This window comes from Manis pentadactyla, chromosome 14, assembly GCF_030020395.1.
Source record: "Manis pentadactyla isolate mManPen7 chromosome 14, mManPen7.hap1, whole genome shotgun sequence".
Taxonomy (NCBI): domain Eukaryota; kingdom Metazoa; phylum Chordata; class Mammalia; order Pholidota; family Manidae; genus Manis; species Manis pentadactyla.
In genome coordinates, this window is record NC_080032.1 from 24,462,073 (window position 1) to 24,479,409 (window position 17,337).

Consider the following 17,337-nt stretch of genomic DNA (forward strand, 5'->3'; position numbering starts at 1 on the left):
ACCATAGAACTTCAGATAACACAATACCACAACCTAAAGTTCATTTTAAATGACCAGAAAAAATCACAGGATCTTAGGGGTCCACACAGTTGGTATGTGATTTTAATTTAATTTACATAGTACTATTAGTGTCTTTTATAGAAAGCCAGAGTATATAAAAAACTAATTAGTCACATATTAGTTTTCATCCTATTACCTCCATGTAATGAAAAAGTGAAAATTTTACACAAAAACTAAAAACTATTAAATTTCAACTTAATAAAGTGGCCACTAAAAAAAAGAATCATGGCCATTAAGGCAGAAATGGTGTTAATGTAAACCACAGAATTCAAATAGCACATTTTTAACATTACATTTTATGATTTTAGATGAGCTATATAAAATAAATAATTCTATGATACATATCTATATCTTAATTATTTACATATACATGTGGATTTTATAATCACCGCCGATATGAGCAAAATTAACTTAATATAAAACAAGTTTTTTTACTCTTGGTTTTAAAAGACTTCAACCTAACACAACTCTTCATTTGTGTAGGGAAAAAATAAACGAACAGTGTATGTAGATATTTTTAAACATACAGTTTGAAACATTACAAAGCTTGATACTTGTTAAATCCTGAGGTACCCAACACTGAGAGATTCTAATAGATGCTAATGTGTCGGAAAGCAACAAGGTCACAAGGAACATGTAAGTCTTTCATTACCATGACAAATTCCACATACATACATTTTATAGGCATATACTCTGCATAGGTTTCTGCATGACCCATTTCTTCTTCATCTTCCTCCTCTGGTTCATCTTCCTCTTTCACAACAGGGACCTTCTATAACAGAGAGAGCATAATCAACTCTAAGTCCAGAGACTGAAGGCCCAGCCACACTTCTGAACCCTCTTCTCTAATACCCCCAGTCTTCAACCTTGGAAACACTACATATGTTTCCCTACACTTCTACACTCCCGAAAATTGAGGTCACACTTTGTGGCTTCCCTGATTCTCCAATGATGAGCACAGACAATCTGTGCCCTGCTCTCATTGCTCACACACAGATGGGTCAGCACAGGGCTCCCCCTTCCTTCCAGCCACCATCAAACCTCAACTACTTTCCCCTTCAGTATTTTCTACCACGCTCCCTGATACTCAGAACTCCAACCTCAGTCATCACGCTTCATTGCAGTTACAGGAATAAAGACCAAGAGGTTTGGGGACCTCATGAGAACAAACTCTTTTTAAGTCTCACATCCCACCGTCTTTTTCAGCTCACCTCCATCTGTCTTCTTTCTTCCTGATCCTAAAACCAAAATCCCAGAAAACTCTACAGTTTAAAGCTTCTTCTGAAGGACAGAGCATTTACTTCAGAAAGCTGTGTTCTCCCAGATACAACAAGAATCATACATAGGATAGTCATATCATTTACACCTGAGTAAAATAGGGTGCTATTAGTAACTACACTAGGAAAACAGGAACTGTCCCAGGCAAACTGGGTGAGTTGTCTCCATAGTTCTGTTCCCTTGTGCTTTTCCAGACAATCTTAAAGGGGTAAAGGGAGGGAGGAAGAGGGGAACAGGAAGACCCTGAACAAGCTGCTTCTCACTACCAGGAAAACCATTATGAAAGCTCTTTATTGATATGTGCAGTTTTAAGAAAAAGCATAGAGAAGAAGCTATGAAACCTAGTATACCACAGAAGGAAGGAGGAAAAAGAGAACCCAGTCAGGACCTAGTAATGATGAGGATGACATGGCATTGAAAGGTAGGCATGGGCTCTTTCTAAAATTTATTTATTTTTATGTAATCCAGAGCAGAATTTGGTGACACACAGAGCTCAATAAAGGTGGGAAGAAAAAGGTAGGTGGGAGATAAGCACCCAATCAGTATCAACTCACCATATCCTCAGAAAAAAAATTTTTTTTTAATTTCAAATGTTCTCAGAAAGTATGCCAAAATGAAACCCAATTTCACAAACTGGAGACAAAATGAGATTGGCCAAAGAAACAGATACAAATCCCAATTCTGTTATTTATTTGTGTAGGCTTGGTCAAATTAGTTCTGAATCCTCAACCCCACCTTTGCATCTTTTCCTCACTATTGAGGAAAACAGGAATGCATACTATGCTAAATGACAAACCTCTTCTTTTCTCCCTCTTACATTCTGCTTATTAAAAAAAAAAAATCACCCGGAGTATAATTTCAGGATAAACTGGTAATACTAAAGGGTCACAAAATCCAGGAACCAGACAGGTAGTATTTCTAAGCCAGCTGGATGTAAAATAGCAACCAACACTGAACCTAGTTCAAAGAGGTAAATTGGGAGGAGACTATGGTACATGGCAAAAACCCACTCAACACACAAAGTAGCTGTCCACTACTCAACTCTAGGCATGTTTTACTAGGTGGGGAATGTGGGCCCAGGGTGGTCACGTACTCATTTTTCAAGAGAAACTGGAAACCATGATTTTTATGTGTTAGCAACAAATTTAAATTTTTCAAAATATTGTGGAGGCCAAACAGAACACATCTGTCAACTGCTTTTGGTCCACAGGCTACCAGTTTGCGATTGCTGTTAGATGTTTCTTAACTGCTAGGACAATACAGAACTTTTGGCATGTTATGGGCAAACAACATGGACTAGACTGAGAACCTGAGCACCACAGGAAACATTTCTTGAAAAATGCATTCTTCCTTTCCAAAAATCAACTTTCAAAGTAAGCTCTTGGCACACAACTATTAAGTAATCTGAGTACTGCCAGCACTTGTCCTCTTAGACCCCTGTCAAAAACCTCAGACACAGGTTGCTTTGCTGCCTCTCCAAAGCCATATTCCATCCCCAAGTGTTTATCAATCATTTTGTATTGTTATATATAGTCATCTCATATTTTCTTTCTGTTTTCCTTTCCCCTCACCCTTTTCCAATCCTCCCAACTCAGTCCCTTATCACTTCCCTTCTCCAATTCTTAGCCAACCTCCCAACCTGCCTCTCTTCCCCAACCTAACCCATCATGAATCACTAACAGGTCCCTTCACTTCCAGTGGTCCTCGCTGGTGCTGCACCAAGTCCAAAGTCCTTCACTCAACTCAGGATCCTCCACAGAGCCAGAGGCAACCATTCCAACTTCCTCCTACAAACCAAGTACCCTGGCTTACTGCCACCTAAGCACATAAGCCACTATCTCCTCTGTGCCTATTGATGCTTCAGCTCCCTTCCTAAAATGCCCTCTCAAAGTCTCTCCATATTCAACACCAAACTCCATTATATTATACCTCCTCTTCAAAGCAGTCTTCCTAGGCCATTTGGGTCCACAGACCTCCCTTCCTCCAAACTCATAACCCTTATTGTGAGCTTCCCAACATACCTATGGATGTATCTTACATTGTGTGCGAGCTTTGCAACATATCTATGGATGTATCTTACATTACTACTTAAACCACATGGTTGTCAAATTCTAATGTTTATTAAAGGGGGAGCCATGCAGTACACTTCTTGTAGAAACCCACCATACACACACATGCCAGTGTTATACAGTGTAGTTATTGAATAAATATACAGAATTAACTGACCTGAAGCATACAGCATTCCAAAATATAAGAAAAAAAATTATCACATAATTATTTATAATCAAACCATTGTATGAAAGCTCATAACTAGCTATATATTCAGGTTCAATCTTAAAATGAACAGTTATCAAATACTTTTGGTCAACCCCCAGTGTCTTTTTTCTGCTCTTAAGAGATTCAAAATTAAAAGGTATCAATACAGCATGTAATACTACATGCTATCAAATATGCAAGCTATAAATCACCTTGTTTTAGTACATATTAGCTTAGCCTAGTGGGTTTTAATGTTTATTCATTAGTGTTTGTCACTGAGTAGCCCCTCTTCACCTAGAAGTTTTCTCAGGGTTGTTTTAGAGCACTTTTAGCCAACTGTACTTTCATATCACATAAAAACACAAATACAGCATTTGAAACTCACCATGGTTGGTGAAAAACTCCTCATTTTCATGTCATTGATCCATATTCTTGCTACTTCTTTATTAGAAGACTCTTTCTTTACTGTACCATTGCTTACATCAGCTGAGGGGGAAGGTTAATTTACATTTTAGAATAGAATCTCAATTTCTTTTCCTGCAGTTTTTAAAAAAATTCAGTGAAGTTTACCCACTTCACAAACCAAAGAACACCAATCTGCTTACCACTAACTTAAAAGTAAGCAGAGGGATGAAAACATTCAAAGCTATGTGTCATTGGATATAAAAATTAACCTCAGAAACCAAGCAACTTAAAAGGAAATGTATGCACAGGAAATGTGAAAACTATTTATCAAAAAGACACCTTAACTTGGACTATTTGATAATTCATTTCAATACAAATACCAAGAACCTCGTTGTTATACTCCACAAATGAGGGAAATCATTTAGCACTAGGGGTATTATGTTTAGTACGGATGGTGTGAGAGGTCACGGGGAAGACAGTGTAGCACAGAGAAGGCAAATAGTGAATCTGTGGCATCTTACTACACTGATGGACAGTGACTGCACTGGGGTATGGGTGGGGACTTGATAATATGGGTAAATGTAGTAACCACATTGTTTTTTCACGTGAAACCTTCATAAGAGTGTATATCAAAAATACCTTAATAAGAAAAAAAAGAAAATAGTATTCAACAGGCAAGAAATTAAAGTAACAGACAACATATTTAAAAAATCCAAAAGCTGGAAGAAAAAAAAAACAAATACCAAGAGCCAGTATTACTTTAACACTTGACTTGATTCATTAAAACAAAACAAAACAAAACAAAACAAACTTACTGTTATCAACAAGATAGAATCAATCTCACCTGATTTGTGGCACTTACTTACAAGGCAAAATAATTTCTGCATGGAAAAAAAAGCAATTTGGGAACTCTATATTCCTCCTTCCCTAAAAATAAAGATCCAAACAATGAACCTTTTCTTCTTCTATACCAACGGTTTGCAAACTCTTCCTAGAATAGCAATAGAACCCCTTAATCCAAATATCAATTAAAGTAGCACTGCATGATGAGGAGGCCAGAGCACCTGCAGCCTCCATCCTCCAGATATCCTTCCCTAAAGCACTCCCAGTACATGGGACTCCAGAGATCACAGTGTGAAAATTTTATCAGGTGGACTGATTACCATCTCATCTATTTTATGAAAAGATGGGAGTATATGGGAGGCCTGCCACTTTAGACTCCAAAAAAACTAGGATTAAAGGGTTAACAAAGTAATGAAGCTACGACAGAGATAATCAATTTATCTGAGGTCATGATTTGTTTAATACCACTGTGGGAGACCCAGTGAATAGTACACAGAGTTACAGGGCTGGGACTCAAGTGAGAGATCAAAGCCCAAAGAGAAACCCAAAGGACTAAGGGCTAAGGGCTCTGGGCTCCAAAAGAGGCAATACCCACACAAACAAAAGAAGATGCAAAACCTTAGTCTCTGCAGTTTCATACTTTGAGTGTTCTTCCTTTTCAGTAAAAAGTTGGCCCTGTACTACAACACAGACATTTGCTTACTATCTTCTGCATTCACTTATCATGTTTCTTTTTTAGGCCTGGTCTAGTCTGACAGAGTTTCTCAGGCTTCCACACAAGGATGGCCTTCACATGCAGTCTTTTGTCTTTCAAGGGTTACTACATTGGAGGTGAGAAATGTTGCTGTACTACCTGCTACAAAGTCAGCTCCAAAGCTGTCCTGTTTGGTTTTCCTCTTTAAACTCCTTCCTCACAATGGCTTAGTCCTCTCCTTTAAATTATGAAGGTATATGCTTATTTGAGCAGTGGAATACTCAGAAAGTCACTCACATAAAAGCAACTGTCTTTCTCATCATTAAATCCAAAGACTTTAATGAAAAGCAGCTTCCACTAACTGTCTCCAAGAAGCCATTCCAGAGGCTGTCCTACACCTCAGCTAGGTCAGGGCCATAGTCCTACTCTCCGTGGCAGAAAATGGAAATCAGTCCTAAGACACTCAAGATGATCTCTCAGTGAGCATCTAGCTGCCACACTGTGCTTATTACTAATTCATGACTTTGGGAGTGAAACTATACAGCCAAAGGGTACAATGGTATGGACCCAAACATAAAGATTAGATCTGATATTCAAAATTACATCTGCCACTGGAGACAAAGTTAGTCCTACATCATCCTACACATACTTCTTGCCCATTCCTTTAGAATGCCCCTAGCCTTCTACTTTATAAACATAAGCACGTTACAACTTCCAAGCAGTCAATTCTGTCACAAAATTATCTATTGGTCTGTATCAAGTATTAAAACTTATCTTCCACAATTAGAAAAATAAAGCAGCTGTTTGGAAGGAGGACCTGACTATTCAATATCTCTCAGTTCATTCCAAGAGCCTGGTGGGATGCTACATATATACTGGTATAAATAATCAGGAAACTCCATTCTATCCCACTGATCCAAAATACAACAATCCCACAGAAATTTATTTACAAAAAAAAAAAGGCACTCATCCAATGCTAAAACTATAAAATAGTAGTCAGCTCAGGATATAACTGAGGTCAGTCAGCACTTCCAACAGTGCCCACCGTGGTATTATTACAAAACAGGGACTTAAATACTCAGCTCAACCGAGAAGAAAATAATATTCCTCTCTAACAGTTCACATTTTCCAGCTTCTGAAACTATAGTATTGAAATTTTATATAGCCAAAGTTTAAAAAAAGACAAATTAATTCTATTTTACCCTTAAAAATAACCTTATTATACTAAATACAAAGCTTCCTCTCAGCACTCCACTTAAAATTGTAACCTCTTGCTGCCCAATACCCCATTTTCCATTGCTTTCCATAGCATTTATCCCTATCTGACATACTACATAATTTATTTTCTCTTTCTCTCCACTAGAATTTGAGTTCCATGAACACAGAGATTTCAACAGGTTTTCTTCCAAGCCACAGCCTCCAAATCATGGAACAGTGCTTAGCACTTAGTGGGCACTCAATAAATATTTGTTGAAATAAATGAACAACAAGGTACTCCAAAGAATAAGGGCTAACTGTAAAATCTACAGTCTTTATGCATAAATGAACTCCCAAAAAGGTGTGATCAAACCATTATTGAACTTTTTCCCTTTAAATCTAAAACTATCCTTAAAGTATTATGGATTAACTAGGGATGATGACTGCACAACTCTGGATATACTAAAATCCATTGAACTGCACACTTAAAATGGTTAAGTGTTACAATATATGAATTATATTTCACTAAAGCTGTTATAAAAAAAAGTTCTATGGGTGCTTACTCTTCAAAGAAAATATCGTGAATTATTTTACAATGAAGGTATATATTTTAAAAGATAATTTACTAAAAACATGATTACTCACAAGCAATGAAGCCAACTGACAGACAAAATCATAAAACTGTAAAAGTCAGAAGTAAAGTACCAAAGTATCAGTTTAAAGCCTGTTACCTCAAGCTGGATCCAAGGACCACCAGTAACAGTACCTCCAAAAGCTTGTTAGAAATGCAAAATCTTGGGGCCCACCCCAGAACTACTGACTCGTATTCTCTTTTGGACCAAGATCCCCAAGTGATTCACAGGCACATTAAATTTGAGAAGCACTGACTTAAAGGAGTGAGAAAAATGTTAATAGTTATTCACTATGTAAAACTAAGATTTTAGTGTTAAATACAGCCACTTGGTAATTTTACATTTCATTTCAAAGCTAAATGCTAAGGCTTCTAATTTCTGCTTCCCTTGACTTATATAAAGACTGCAAGTGTATGAAGCCATGCAGATATTACCACTTTCATCCTCAGTTCTTTTAAGACCCAAGCAAACCCTTAAAAATACATTGGCATATCTTATCAAATGTAGAGTTGACACTATTGAAAACAGGAAGACTTACTAGCTGCTGTTGCAACTGGCTGAGCAATATTAGCTGGTGGCTTCAGTTTCATGAGTTCGTTCAGACTATTATTTTTTAGTAGATCCTTCAGCTGAACCTGGTCTTTTGAAGGTGCAGAGGTCATGGCACTTCGTACTGCTGGTGCTGAGACTGAAGGGCGTGTGTTTGCAGTAGTCTGGATAAACTTTGTTAAAGTGATGGTCTGCCTATTGGTTGTTACAGGTGGTGTTTTAGTCATTACAATTGTAGATCCCAAAGTCGGAAGCTGATTTATTTGATTCAGCACAAATGTTGTAGTAGATGGAGGCTGCTGCTGAAAAAGAAAACCATATGCATCACACCAATGAATAACAACTTATTCTCTAATGTAGTTTATATCCACAAACACGGTAGGCATTTAAAAGTATGAAGACTTTTATTCTTACCTAGCCATTGACTTTTCATTATTAAATATGATTAGCTATAAACTACCAAGTTGAAACACACCCCTCTGAGGAAAAAAGAGTGATATTTTATATTACTTTTGGGGACAGCAAGCATAAAATGGGATTATCCTAAACAAGCTGTGACACATAGTAACCCTATATAATACAAGGACTAGAAAGAACTTCTAACTCTAGACTGGCCCAACTAGGTAGATAACCTTAGGCAAATCACTTTACCCCAGGAGGCCCAGGCTCTCTGAGGCCCATTTTCCAACATTCTCTGGTTCCTCTCCAATGCTTTGTTTGCTGTCATTCAGACTATACTAATGTTTAGAACTTAAGATAATAAAACCCCCAAGCAGAGTTTTAAATTCCTGTATCACACAAATGATCCAACCAGGAAAGTTACAAATATTACTGATGGGCTACCTTTGAGCCTAAGACACAACTACATAGTATTTTATTATAGCGGCAAGGGGTAGGAGCTGCACAAAAAGGAAACAGTAAGTCGAGACTTGAAGGATAACAGCGTGTCTGTGACCACAAGTGACTAGAGTACAACTGAGATAGTTTTATAAATTTAAGTCTATTTCACCATGACTCCTATAACAATAATTTATCACACGTTATCAAATTTTAACAAAAGTTTGTCCAATCAATTCTATACTACTAAGCTTAAGTTAATTGCTGTATTTAAGTAAGGTCAAAGGAACTCTATATTTAAAGCACAAGTAAAACCACTTTAAAATTATATATATCAAAGACAAAGTTGAAATCAACAAGTGAAAAGTGCAGTGGGATAATGGGTAGTTTACCTTTATTTGTGAATTTTGCATCATTTGCAATAAATAAACTCAGAAAATGTTCTGCATTGTCTCAACTTTTAATCAACATAACTATCAGAAGAGTGAAAGAGTGTTTTACAAAGTATGTGAGAGTAGGGTACTTGGAAAAAGTAGCAAAACTAGAACTAGGAGGATAAAACTATTTCATATTAAAGATCATTTTCTAACTACAATCCTAAGCTATTTTTGTAGTAATGCCAAATCTAAATAATTCTTACCCTAACATTTAATAGTGCTGGAGTAGGTACCGTCTCTGGTTCTTGTTTAACAGGAACTGCTGCTTCAGTCTCCAAACCTAGTTCTAATGCACTAAGTGGCACTGACTGGAGAGAAAACAACATCAGAGAAAGACAGAAAGAATGACAGCAGTGAATTGTTTCAAGAACAAGAGGTGTATTTATTTTATTAAAACGAAAAAATGTCGAGCTTTACATTCAAGCGGAATGTAAAATCCCCGATACCAGGTATAAAGAAACAATTTTTGCAAGCATAACATCTTCACAAAACTACGCTAACACAAGAATCTTATTTTTCTTTTCAGAAAATGTGTACAGTGAAACCCCAGAAGAATGTTCCTGTAAGTACACAGACAACAAGTAAGGACATTTAACAACTCTAAGCAATTCATCTCAAACTTTTACCTATATATCAGAGCAGACAATGTCCTGATTTTCACTGCAAGCATTTTACACTTCATGAAGACTAATACCCAACAAGAAAATATTCACATGCATATTTAAAATCAAGGCTTTATTATTTCTATTAGTAGAAATTAATATGAAGAAAAAAATCAACTTTTTACAGAGGCTTTGGAAAACTCACCTGCTGAACTGGAGGAGTAGGTGTTGAAATTGCAAGCCCCGCATCTCCACCATCAATATCAAAGAGGTCATTCGGACTAATTCCACTTTCACTCAAAGCAGCAAGCAGTAAATCTTGCCCTGGCTCCACCATCTTTAGAACAAAATATTAAATACTAACATTAAAAAAACCTGAAATGACAATAAGTTTTCTAAATATAAACCAACATTTTCTACCAGATCCATCCATTCAATATTTATGAAGAACCTGCTACATATTATGCAAAAAGATAAAGAGAAATAGTCTCTGATCCCAAGAAATTCACATTAAAATGGGCTGAACAGAGAAGTATAGAAATTACAGCAAAAGTATATGTCTACAAAATCCCGTGGGAACACAGAAGGAAATGCTGAACTTTGCCTATGGAGAGAGGTTACAAAGATGACAGTGGACCTGAGTCTCAAAGAGAAATCAGATGGATAAGGATCTTCTGGACAGTGCATTCAAACTCATGGAGGCATGAAAGACACCGACACTCTTATGCATGATGGTTAGAGTAATTCAACATGGGTATGGAAGCTCAAAACAAAAATACAAGGCTCAGGTAGGTGATGGCAAGAGATGAAGAAGATATTACCCCACAGCCCTGTATACCACGTTAGAGAATTCACTTAATCCTGTGGGTTATGGAGGTCACTAAAGGGTTTTCAGATAGAGGACCACATGACACAGTCAAATTTGTGACTTAGGTTATCCCACAGAAGTTTGGAGGCAAACTGAGAATGGGTAGAGTAAGACCAGAAGCAGGGGGACACCTTAGGAAACTGTTACAGAAGAGAAGATGAAGATGATGTACTGTAATAGCAGTGGGGGGACAGCAAGAAACGGGATGGATTTCAAGATATGAGGAAGGAAAATCCTTAAAACTAAGTTAAAATAAAAGCTCGGAATGGAAGGGAGAATATGAAACATACACCAAAAAATCATGAGTTGATAGATTGATTAGAGTTAAGTCAAGGGAAAGTGAAAAAAAAGTCAAGCCCAGGAGGCCTGAAAATGAGTTATATGGAGCTTAGGGGGAGAAATGCCTATTTAGGAGTAAGTAAATACATTTTAGGTTAGGGTTTTCCAACTGTACTCTTAGGAACCAGACCCAAGTATTCCACCACCAAAATGGATTTTTATCCATTTTGTAGGAAAAGAAAAAAGCTTAACAGTTTTCTCAATTTTACTTTTCTCATTAATTTATCTGAAATAACCCAATTTATATATACGAACTATGGGAAATCTGACTGTACTTGTTTTTCTCAGGAAACTAATTTCATGTTACATAAATAATATACAGAATTTCAGCTAGTCCATTTATTCTCAGACTGTGCAATAATATTAAGGGTCAGTGTTTTATTATGCTTCAGAAAGAAAGGTGTTAACCAAGAATGACCATGACTTCCAACATACAAGACCTACTGTTTTAGGTGAAAGTAAGGTGTTTAACAAAGAAATCCTCTACTAGAAGGGTCTATGTTCACGTAAGACTGTATCGTTTAGAAAGAAGTTCTAACAGCAACATGGACGAGAACCCACTGTTAAAAGGATGGGAGGAAAGACAGCCCAAAGGAGACTTCCCTGAAACTTTTCAGAGAAAGGGAAAATAGAAAGTATCTTGAGCAGCAAGGAGGAAGGGGAGGAAGTTAACAGTGACAGTATCTTTCAACCAGCTTGACAGTGTTAGGCTCTTTGTATACATTATGAGCCCACAACCCTCAAAAGGACAGGTATTATAATTTCAGAGATGAAGAAACTGAGGCCCAGAAAGCTTAAATTACCTGCCTGAGGCCATCCACCCAAATCTAGACTGTTTAAACTCCCAAAGCCCATGCATTTTTCCCAGTGAGTGGATCAAGAAGTCAATGCTGGTAACCTATGAAGTTTCATTCAACACTTAACTTTGGAATAAACGCCAGTCTAAGATTAAAACTGAAAGGGGGAGAGAATAATAGCAACATGTAAACAGTACAAAGAACGGGACAACAGATAAGACAAATAGGAGAAATGTCCCAACATGGATTTGATATAAAGTTGATCCACTTTTCTAATATAGACATAGCTGACCATACTTTAAAAATTATCCTAGTACACAGCATAAATACATACCAAGAGAACTAAACCAATCTTTAAAAACATTTCAATACATAAAATACTTAGGACCAACAATCTGTGGAAATAGGGGTCTTGGCCCACTTGCTATGGCTAACTTTGACCTAGATTAACAGAAAACCAGAGACTATCAAAATGTCATCTTTTTAATAAGTATTGGAAACGATCTATTTCCATTTGAAACAAAAGTACATTGTTTTAAACCAGTGATTCCTAAACTATAGACCACAGAATACTTAGAGGCCAAAGGGATTCATTAATCCATCAAATGCATACCAAACCCTAATTATTAAGTACAGAAATATCTTAAATTTATGAAACAAAAAATCTCTGAGAAGTGTTACAGGATTCTTGAGAACTTTTCAAATGTATATTCTGAACAATAAGCATTAAAAACACAAAAAATATTATGGAAGGGAGAAACGTAGGAGGAAAACTTGATGTTCGTGCAAGAAATGATGGCAAGTTATAAATAACATATCAGTGACCTGCTCAAAATTCATTCATAGGAATCACAGTTTGAAACCTCTAATTTGATTAGTGACCTAGTAGTGCAATGTCTGTAAAAGATGTCTTTTCAAGCTATTAGTGAAAGAGATTTTAATTTTCATATACATCTTATACACAAATGAAATCTAGGGATATTTTCTCTTAGCCAACTGGGCACAAATTCTCTACTTGTACTTTTTTTGCAGTAAGAGGGAAAAAGGGTAGAGAAGGAAGAGCCATGCCATTCTCTAACTCCATTAGGCAAAACCCTTAATATTTAATCATATTCCTACTCTGAAACTATTAGACTCAGAATTTCAGTGCTCAGGCTGAAAGAGCCCTTAAAAGGTTATATTATCCAATCATTTCCTCCTTCCTTACCTTACAAATAAGTAAGATTTGTTCCTGAGAGAGAACATTTTCACTTTGAACCCAGTAAGCCAATATAAATGCAAACACTATTAGTTGTACGAAAATTGTGTTGTATACATTATGTCTACAAAGGATTTCACAGACCTCAGGTGACATTTAACATGTAGCCATCCAACAAACCCAAATGTTACTGGCCCAGAGTGATTCTATCTCAACGGACAAAAAAGGTTCTTTGTTTCGTCATAAATACATTTGAAAATATCACCTATTTCAACACAGTACACCTATGAAAGCATCTGTGATAAAAAAGGAATAAGGACACAGTAATAGAAACTAAGAACCATCCTTGGCAGGAAGAGAACCCTGAGAAACAACAATCAATCAGAAGAATGAAAGGATACAGCTCCCACTGAGAATACCAACCAACACTTGAAACCTGGGACAAGGTTCCTCTTAGGTTAGTTAGAAACCGAAAGCAGATCTTTATAGCTCTGGGCACATACAAAGCCGTGTATGTATGCAGGGGCAGCAGCAGGCCACACACGTAGGAGAAAACCAAGGAGTCAAGCAGAATATCTAGGTACAAATACTGGTCACATCTTCGATACTAGTGGTATAATATGGTCAAGTAATAACTTCTGTGACTCAGTTTCCTCATCTTCAAATGGGAATAAAAATAGAACCTACCTTATAGGATTGCTGTGTTGAGTAAATGTTCCACAACTTGAAATAAACGTTAGCTACTACCTATATTAACTATCATTTTGATAAACATTAGTATCATGTCAAAAATGTTTTCTTCCATGTCACTGATGCAACACTTTATTTCCCAGAATACAAACTTTATTTGTTGGAAATCCATTCAATAATTAACTTCCAAATTTAGCTATAAAATACTAGCTCCCTTCTCACCTAGAAGAGTCATACATCCAGTTTGTCCAGCTATTCAATTAGCATGTCTGGTGGAAACTTGGTAGACATCTTTAAATGTGCAAAGATATTATCACTTAGCAACTATCGTTTCCTGAACTGATAAAAAAAGAAGTTTTTTCTCATTATTTAATAGTGTTATGTCTGATTTTTGACTCAGCTTCAACTTTGCTTTTAAGCAGCCCAAATGTGATAACTGACCTTCAGTTTAAGAATTTGAAGAATAATGATCCACTCAGAAATCAGGTATTTACTGTCTACTGAGTGCAGGAGAAAGAGAATATAGGTTTAAGAAGTTCATTTAAGATTGATTTTCTTTACCTAAAAGGATATAATCTTTATTTTTTAAATACCTACTTCTCAAGGGAATAAATGCTCATTAAAATAGTCCTTTCTCCACTCTTATTGCAAACCTATAGGAAAAATGGATTCACAAAGGAATGTGCAGACTACAGACAGTTTCAAAAATGCTTTACAAAAGAAGCACAAGAGGTAGGGGAATGAAAACGTTCTTAACCACATCAACTTCAGATTGTCTTTTTGAGATTCACAGTATGGTTGAATTTTTGTGTTTTAAGCCTCAGGATAACCCTGAAATAAATGCTACCCATTTTCCCCTTGTCACAGATGAGAAAGTGAGGCTTAAACGGATGAAGTGTAACAAGCTAACAAAGCTGGCATGGAGCAGAATTACAAACCCAGGAGGTGTGACACCACATTCCTCTGTGATTTTGTACTCTTAACTCTAGTACCACTATTTTTCAAACTACTGGTCTCAACACAGTAGGTCGTCAAATCAATTTAGTGTATCATGACCAGTATTTTTAAGTATTTCAGTACAGAAGAGAAAATTAGTGAAGAGCATGTTTAAACAGAGTTAAGATTATTTCATGAAATGAGCTTTTCAATTCTGTGTGTATATGCACTAGGTCACAATGTAAAACATTTCTTATTGTAGGATGCAGTAAAATGGTTTGAACATCATAGCTCTGTGCCTCCCAATAAATAAATAAGCAAGTTAATTTGATGGATTTTTGTACCATATCCTGTTCATAAGACAGAATTCTTTCCATCTCCAGAAAATTCCAGTAGTATCTCAAGGTTGTCCCTAATACTTAGGAAGTTCAACCACATCAAAGTGAATCTGCCAATTAGCATTAAAAAACAAAGACAATTGCAAAAACTTTAGGATTACATCATTTTGGCTATTAATTGACTAATGCGAAAGCAATTCCTCTCAGAGAGTGTCTTTACACCAACTTGAAGCAGGCAAGGCATGGACACCCAGACCCTCACGAAAAAAAGTCCGATTACTAAGTAAGACCAGACCTCACCTGAGAGTTCCAGTCCTTCACAGGAGTCAAGTCTCAAATCAAAGCTCAATTCAGAGACTTAGGAAGTGCCAAACTGTATCTGTAGCTACAGTCCTTAAGGTGAATCATTTTAAAAAGCATAAGAAACATCTCTGTACTACTCTGTTTTTAAATAGTAATTTCAGCAAAGCCCTTAAAACATGTAAAACTGCCTGACACATAACAGCATTCACCTCGAAATTCTGTTCCTACTACCTTTTGTGCTATAATGATGGCTTTTCCCACTGCTTACAACCATCAGTTCTGAGTCCTGAAAAGTACTGGGAAAAATTGGAATCCCTCTGCACTATTATTTGGTTTAAGTGTCTGCAACTGTTAAGTCTGTAGGCGGAAGAGCAACTCGGAGTTTGACAGCTTTCTGGACCCCCCCTGGACGACTGTGTCGAAACCCTATTTCGTCTCTAATTTTGGATATCAAATATTTAACTCAACATAAATTGCTAATCAACTTTCAAAGGTCAAAGGGGACCCAGTCTTTAACCTTCTCTCATCAACACGTGTTCAGTACAAACTTCCGGGTGCGGTTACAATTGGCTGCGCACTTCAATGGATAAAAACGTCGCTTTACTTGACTCTCATTTTCTTGCCGGTTCTTTCCCCACGTTTCTCAGCCAGCGACTCCCCAAAACAAAAGCCCCCCACAGTAAACAGAGCACGCACATAAAAAGAGCTTCTCTGTGCGAGGATCAAGTCAGTGGTCCGCAAACATTAACCAAACAGAAGCACAAAGCAGGGGTGGAAGGGGGAGGAGCTGGACGCCAGGGTCAGGAAAGAAATAATCACAAGGGTTCAGGAACATCCAAATCTCCTCAGCGGTTAAGACGACCCCAAACCACTTTTGGGAAACCACCAGCATACACTGGTTTAGGGAACTTTAGATGGTCGTTACGCCAACCTTCTCAACGTAAGCAAATCCCCAACCGCCCTTCCCCTCCACAAAGATGCTGAGGGTCTGGGAGGCGAGCGAGCTTGAGGCAAAATTAACCTAATCACCGAGAGAGGCGTGAAGGTGGCCCCCACGTGTCCCACGTACCGTCCCCACCGCCCTGTGAACGAGATAATCAGAAAACTGCAGGTGCCAGGTCCAGATTTAGGGCGACCCTATACCGCCTTCGGCACTACCCCTTGACTGGGAGCAATCCTCCAGTAGGACTTTTGAAGGATTGCGGAGCTCACTTTGCTGCGGGTCCGGGACTTCGCAGCCCCCGTCGAGCGGGCGGAGCCAAGGGGGCGACCCGAGTGGAGCGGGAACCGGCGTCCACAGACCCTGCCTCCCCGCCCAAATGGGGTGCCTCCGGCCCGGGACAGCGGGGCCCCCAGGGCCCGAGAGCCCCACGCGCGGCGACCGCAGGGCCCGACGCTGACGGCGGAGGAAGCGAGCGCGGCGGCGCCGCCGCCAGGACCGTGCCCCCTAGGGCCCCGGGGCGCTAAGCTGAGAGGGCGGCAAGGAGCGAGGGAGGCCCCATGCCGGGGTGAGGAGGCTGCGCCCCCCTCAGCCCGGCCCCAGACGGTCCCCTAAGGAGGGTGGGAATGGGAGGCTGTCCGGGAAGGAGAGTGTAGAAGCAGAAAGGAGCCAACCGAAGGACTTACTTTCCCCGCGGGATCCAACGCCGAAACAGCTTCTCCCGGGCGCCGAGAGCTTGAAGAGCCAGCGGCGAGTGGAGCGGAGGCGGCGGTGGCGGCGGCAGCAGCGGCGTCCGGCTCTGCCTACCTCCCCGCCGCCATCTTGACGCCCCTCCCCCCAGCCCCCGCCCCGCCCCGCCCCGCCAGAAGGGTAGTGGGTGGGGCAACGGATGAGGTGCCGCGGGCACGCAGCGGCCGCCGCGCGCCCCACGTGATTTCCTCCCTCCCCCACTGTGTTCCCCAGCGCCCCCCTCCGCCCCGCCTCCCTCTTAGATGAAGGATGATTCCCACCCCCCCCCATCTTGACTGCCCCCTGCCTACGCCGCGAAGCACGAACTCCGCTGACTCCCGCTGACCCGGTACCAGTGGTTGGATCCAAGGGAATTCCAGAACCCAAACGGTCCATTACCGCGGCTCCG

The 17,337-nt window shown here is 39.0% G+C and overlaps 1 protein-coding gene across 5 annotated transcripts in view; it reads right to left on the bottom strand.

The window, feature by feature from the left end:
* Positions 1–17,044, bottom strand: part of SBNO1 (strawberry notch homolog 1) — a 74,123-nt gene extending 57,079 nt beyond the window's left edge. The window contains exons 1-6 of one of the 5 annotated variants that reach the window (XM_036921988.2): positions 16,886–17,044; positions 9,996–10,127; positions 9,392–9,496; positions 7,904–8,213; positions 3,980–4,080; positions 736–832 (exon numbers count right to left, since the gene is read on the bottom strand). In XM_036921988.2, coding sequence (XP_036777883.2) covers positions 736–832; positions 3,980–4,080; positions 7,904–8,213; positions 9,392–9,496; positions 9,996–10,127 — 745 coding nt within the window. In that variant the 5' untranslated portion in view covers positions 16,886–17,044. Of the gene's footprint in view, positions 1–735; positions 833–3,979; positions 4,081–7,903; positions 8,217–9,391; positions 9,497–9,995; positions 10,128–16,885 lie in introns of all 5 variants that reach the window. The other 4 variants (XM_036921989.2, XM_036921987.2, XM_036921991.2 and 1 more) reach the window with 4 other exon arrangements.
* Positions 17,045–17,337: the final 293 nt, after the last annotated feature.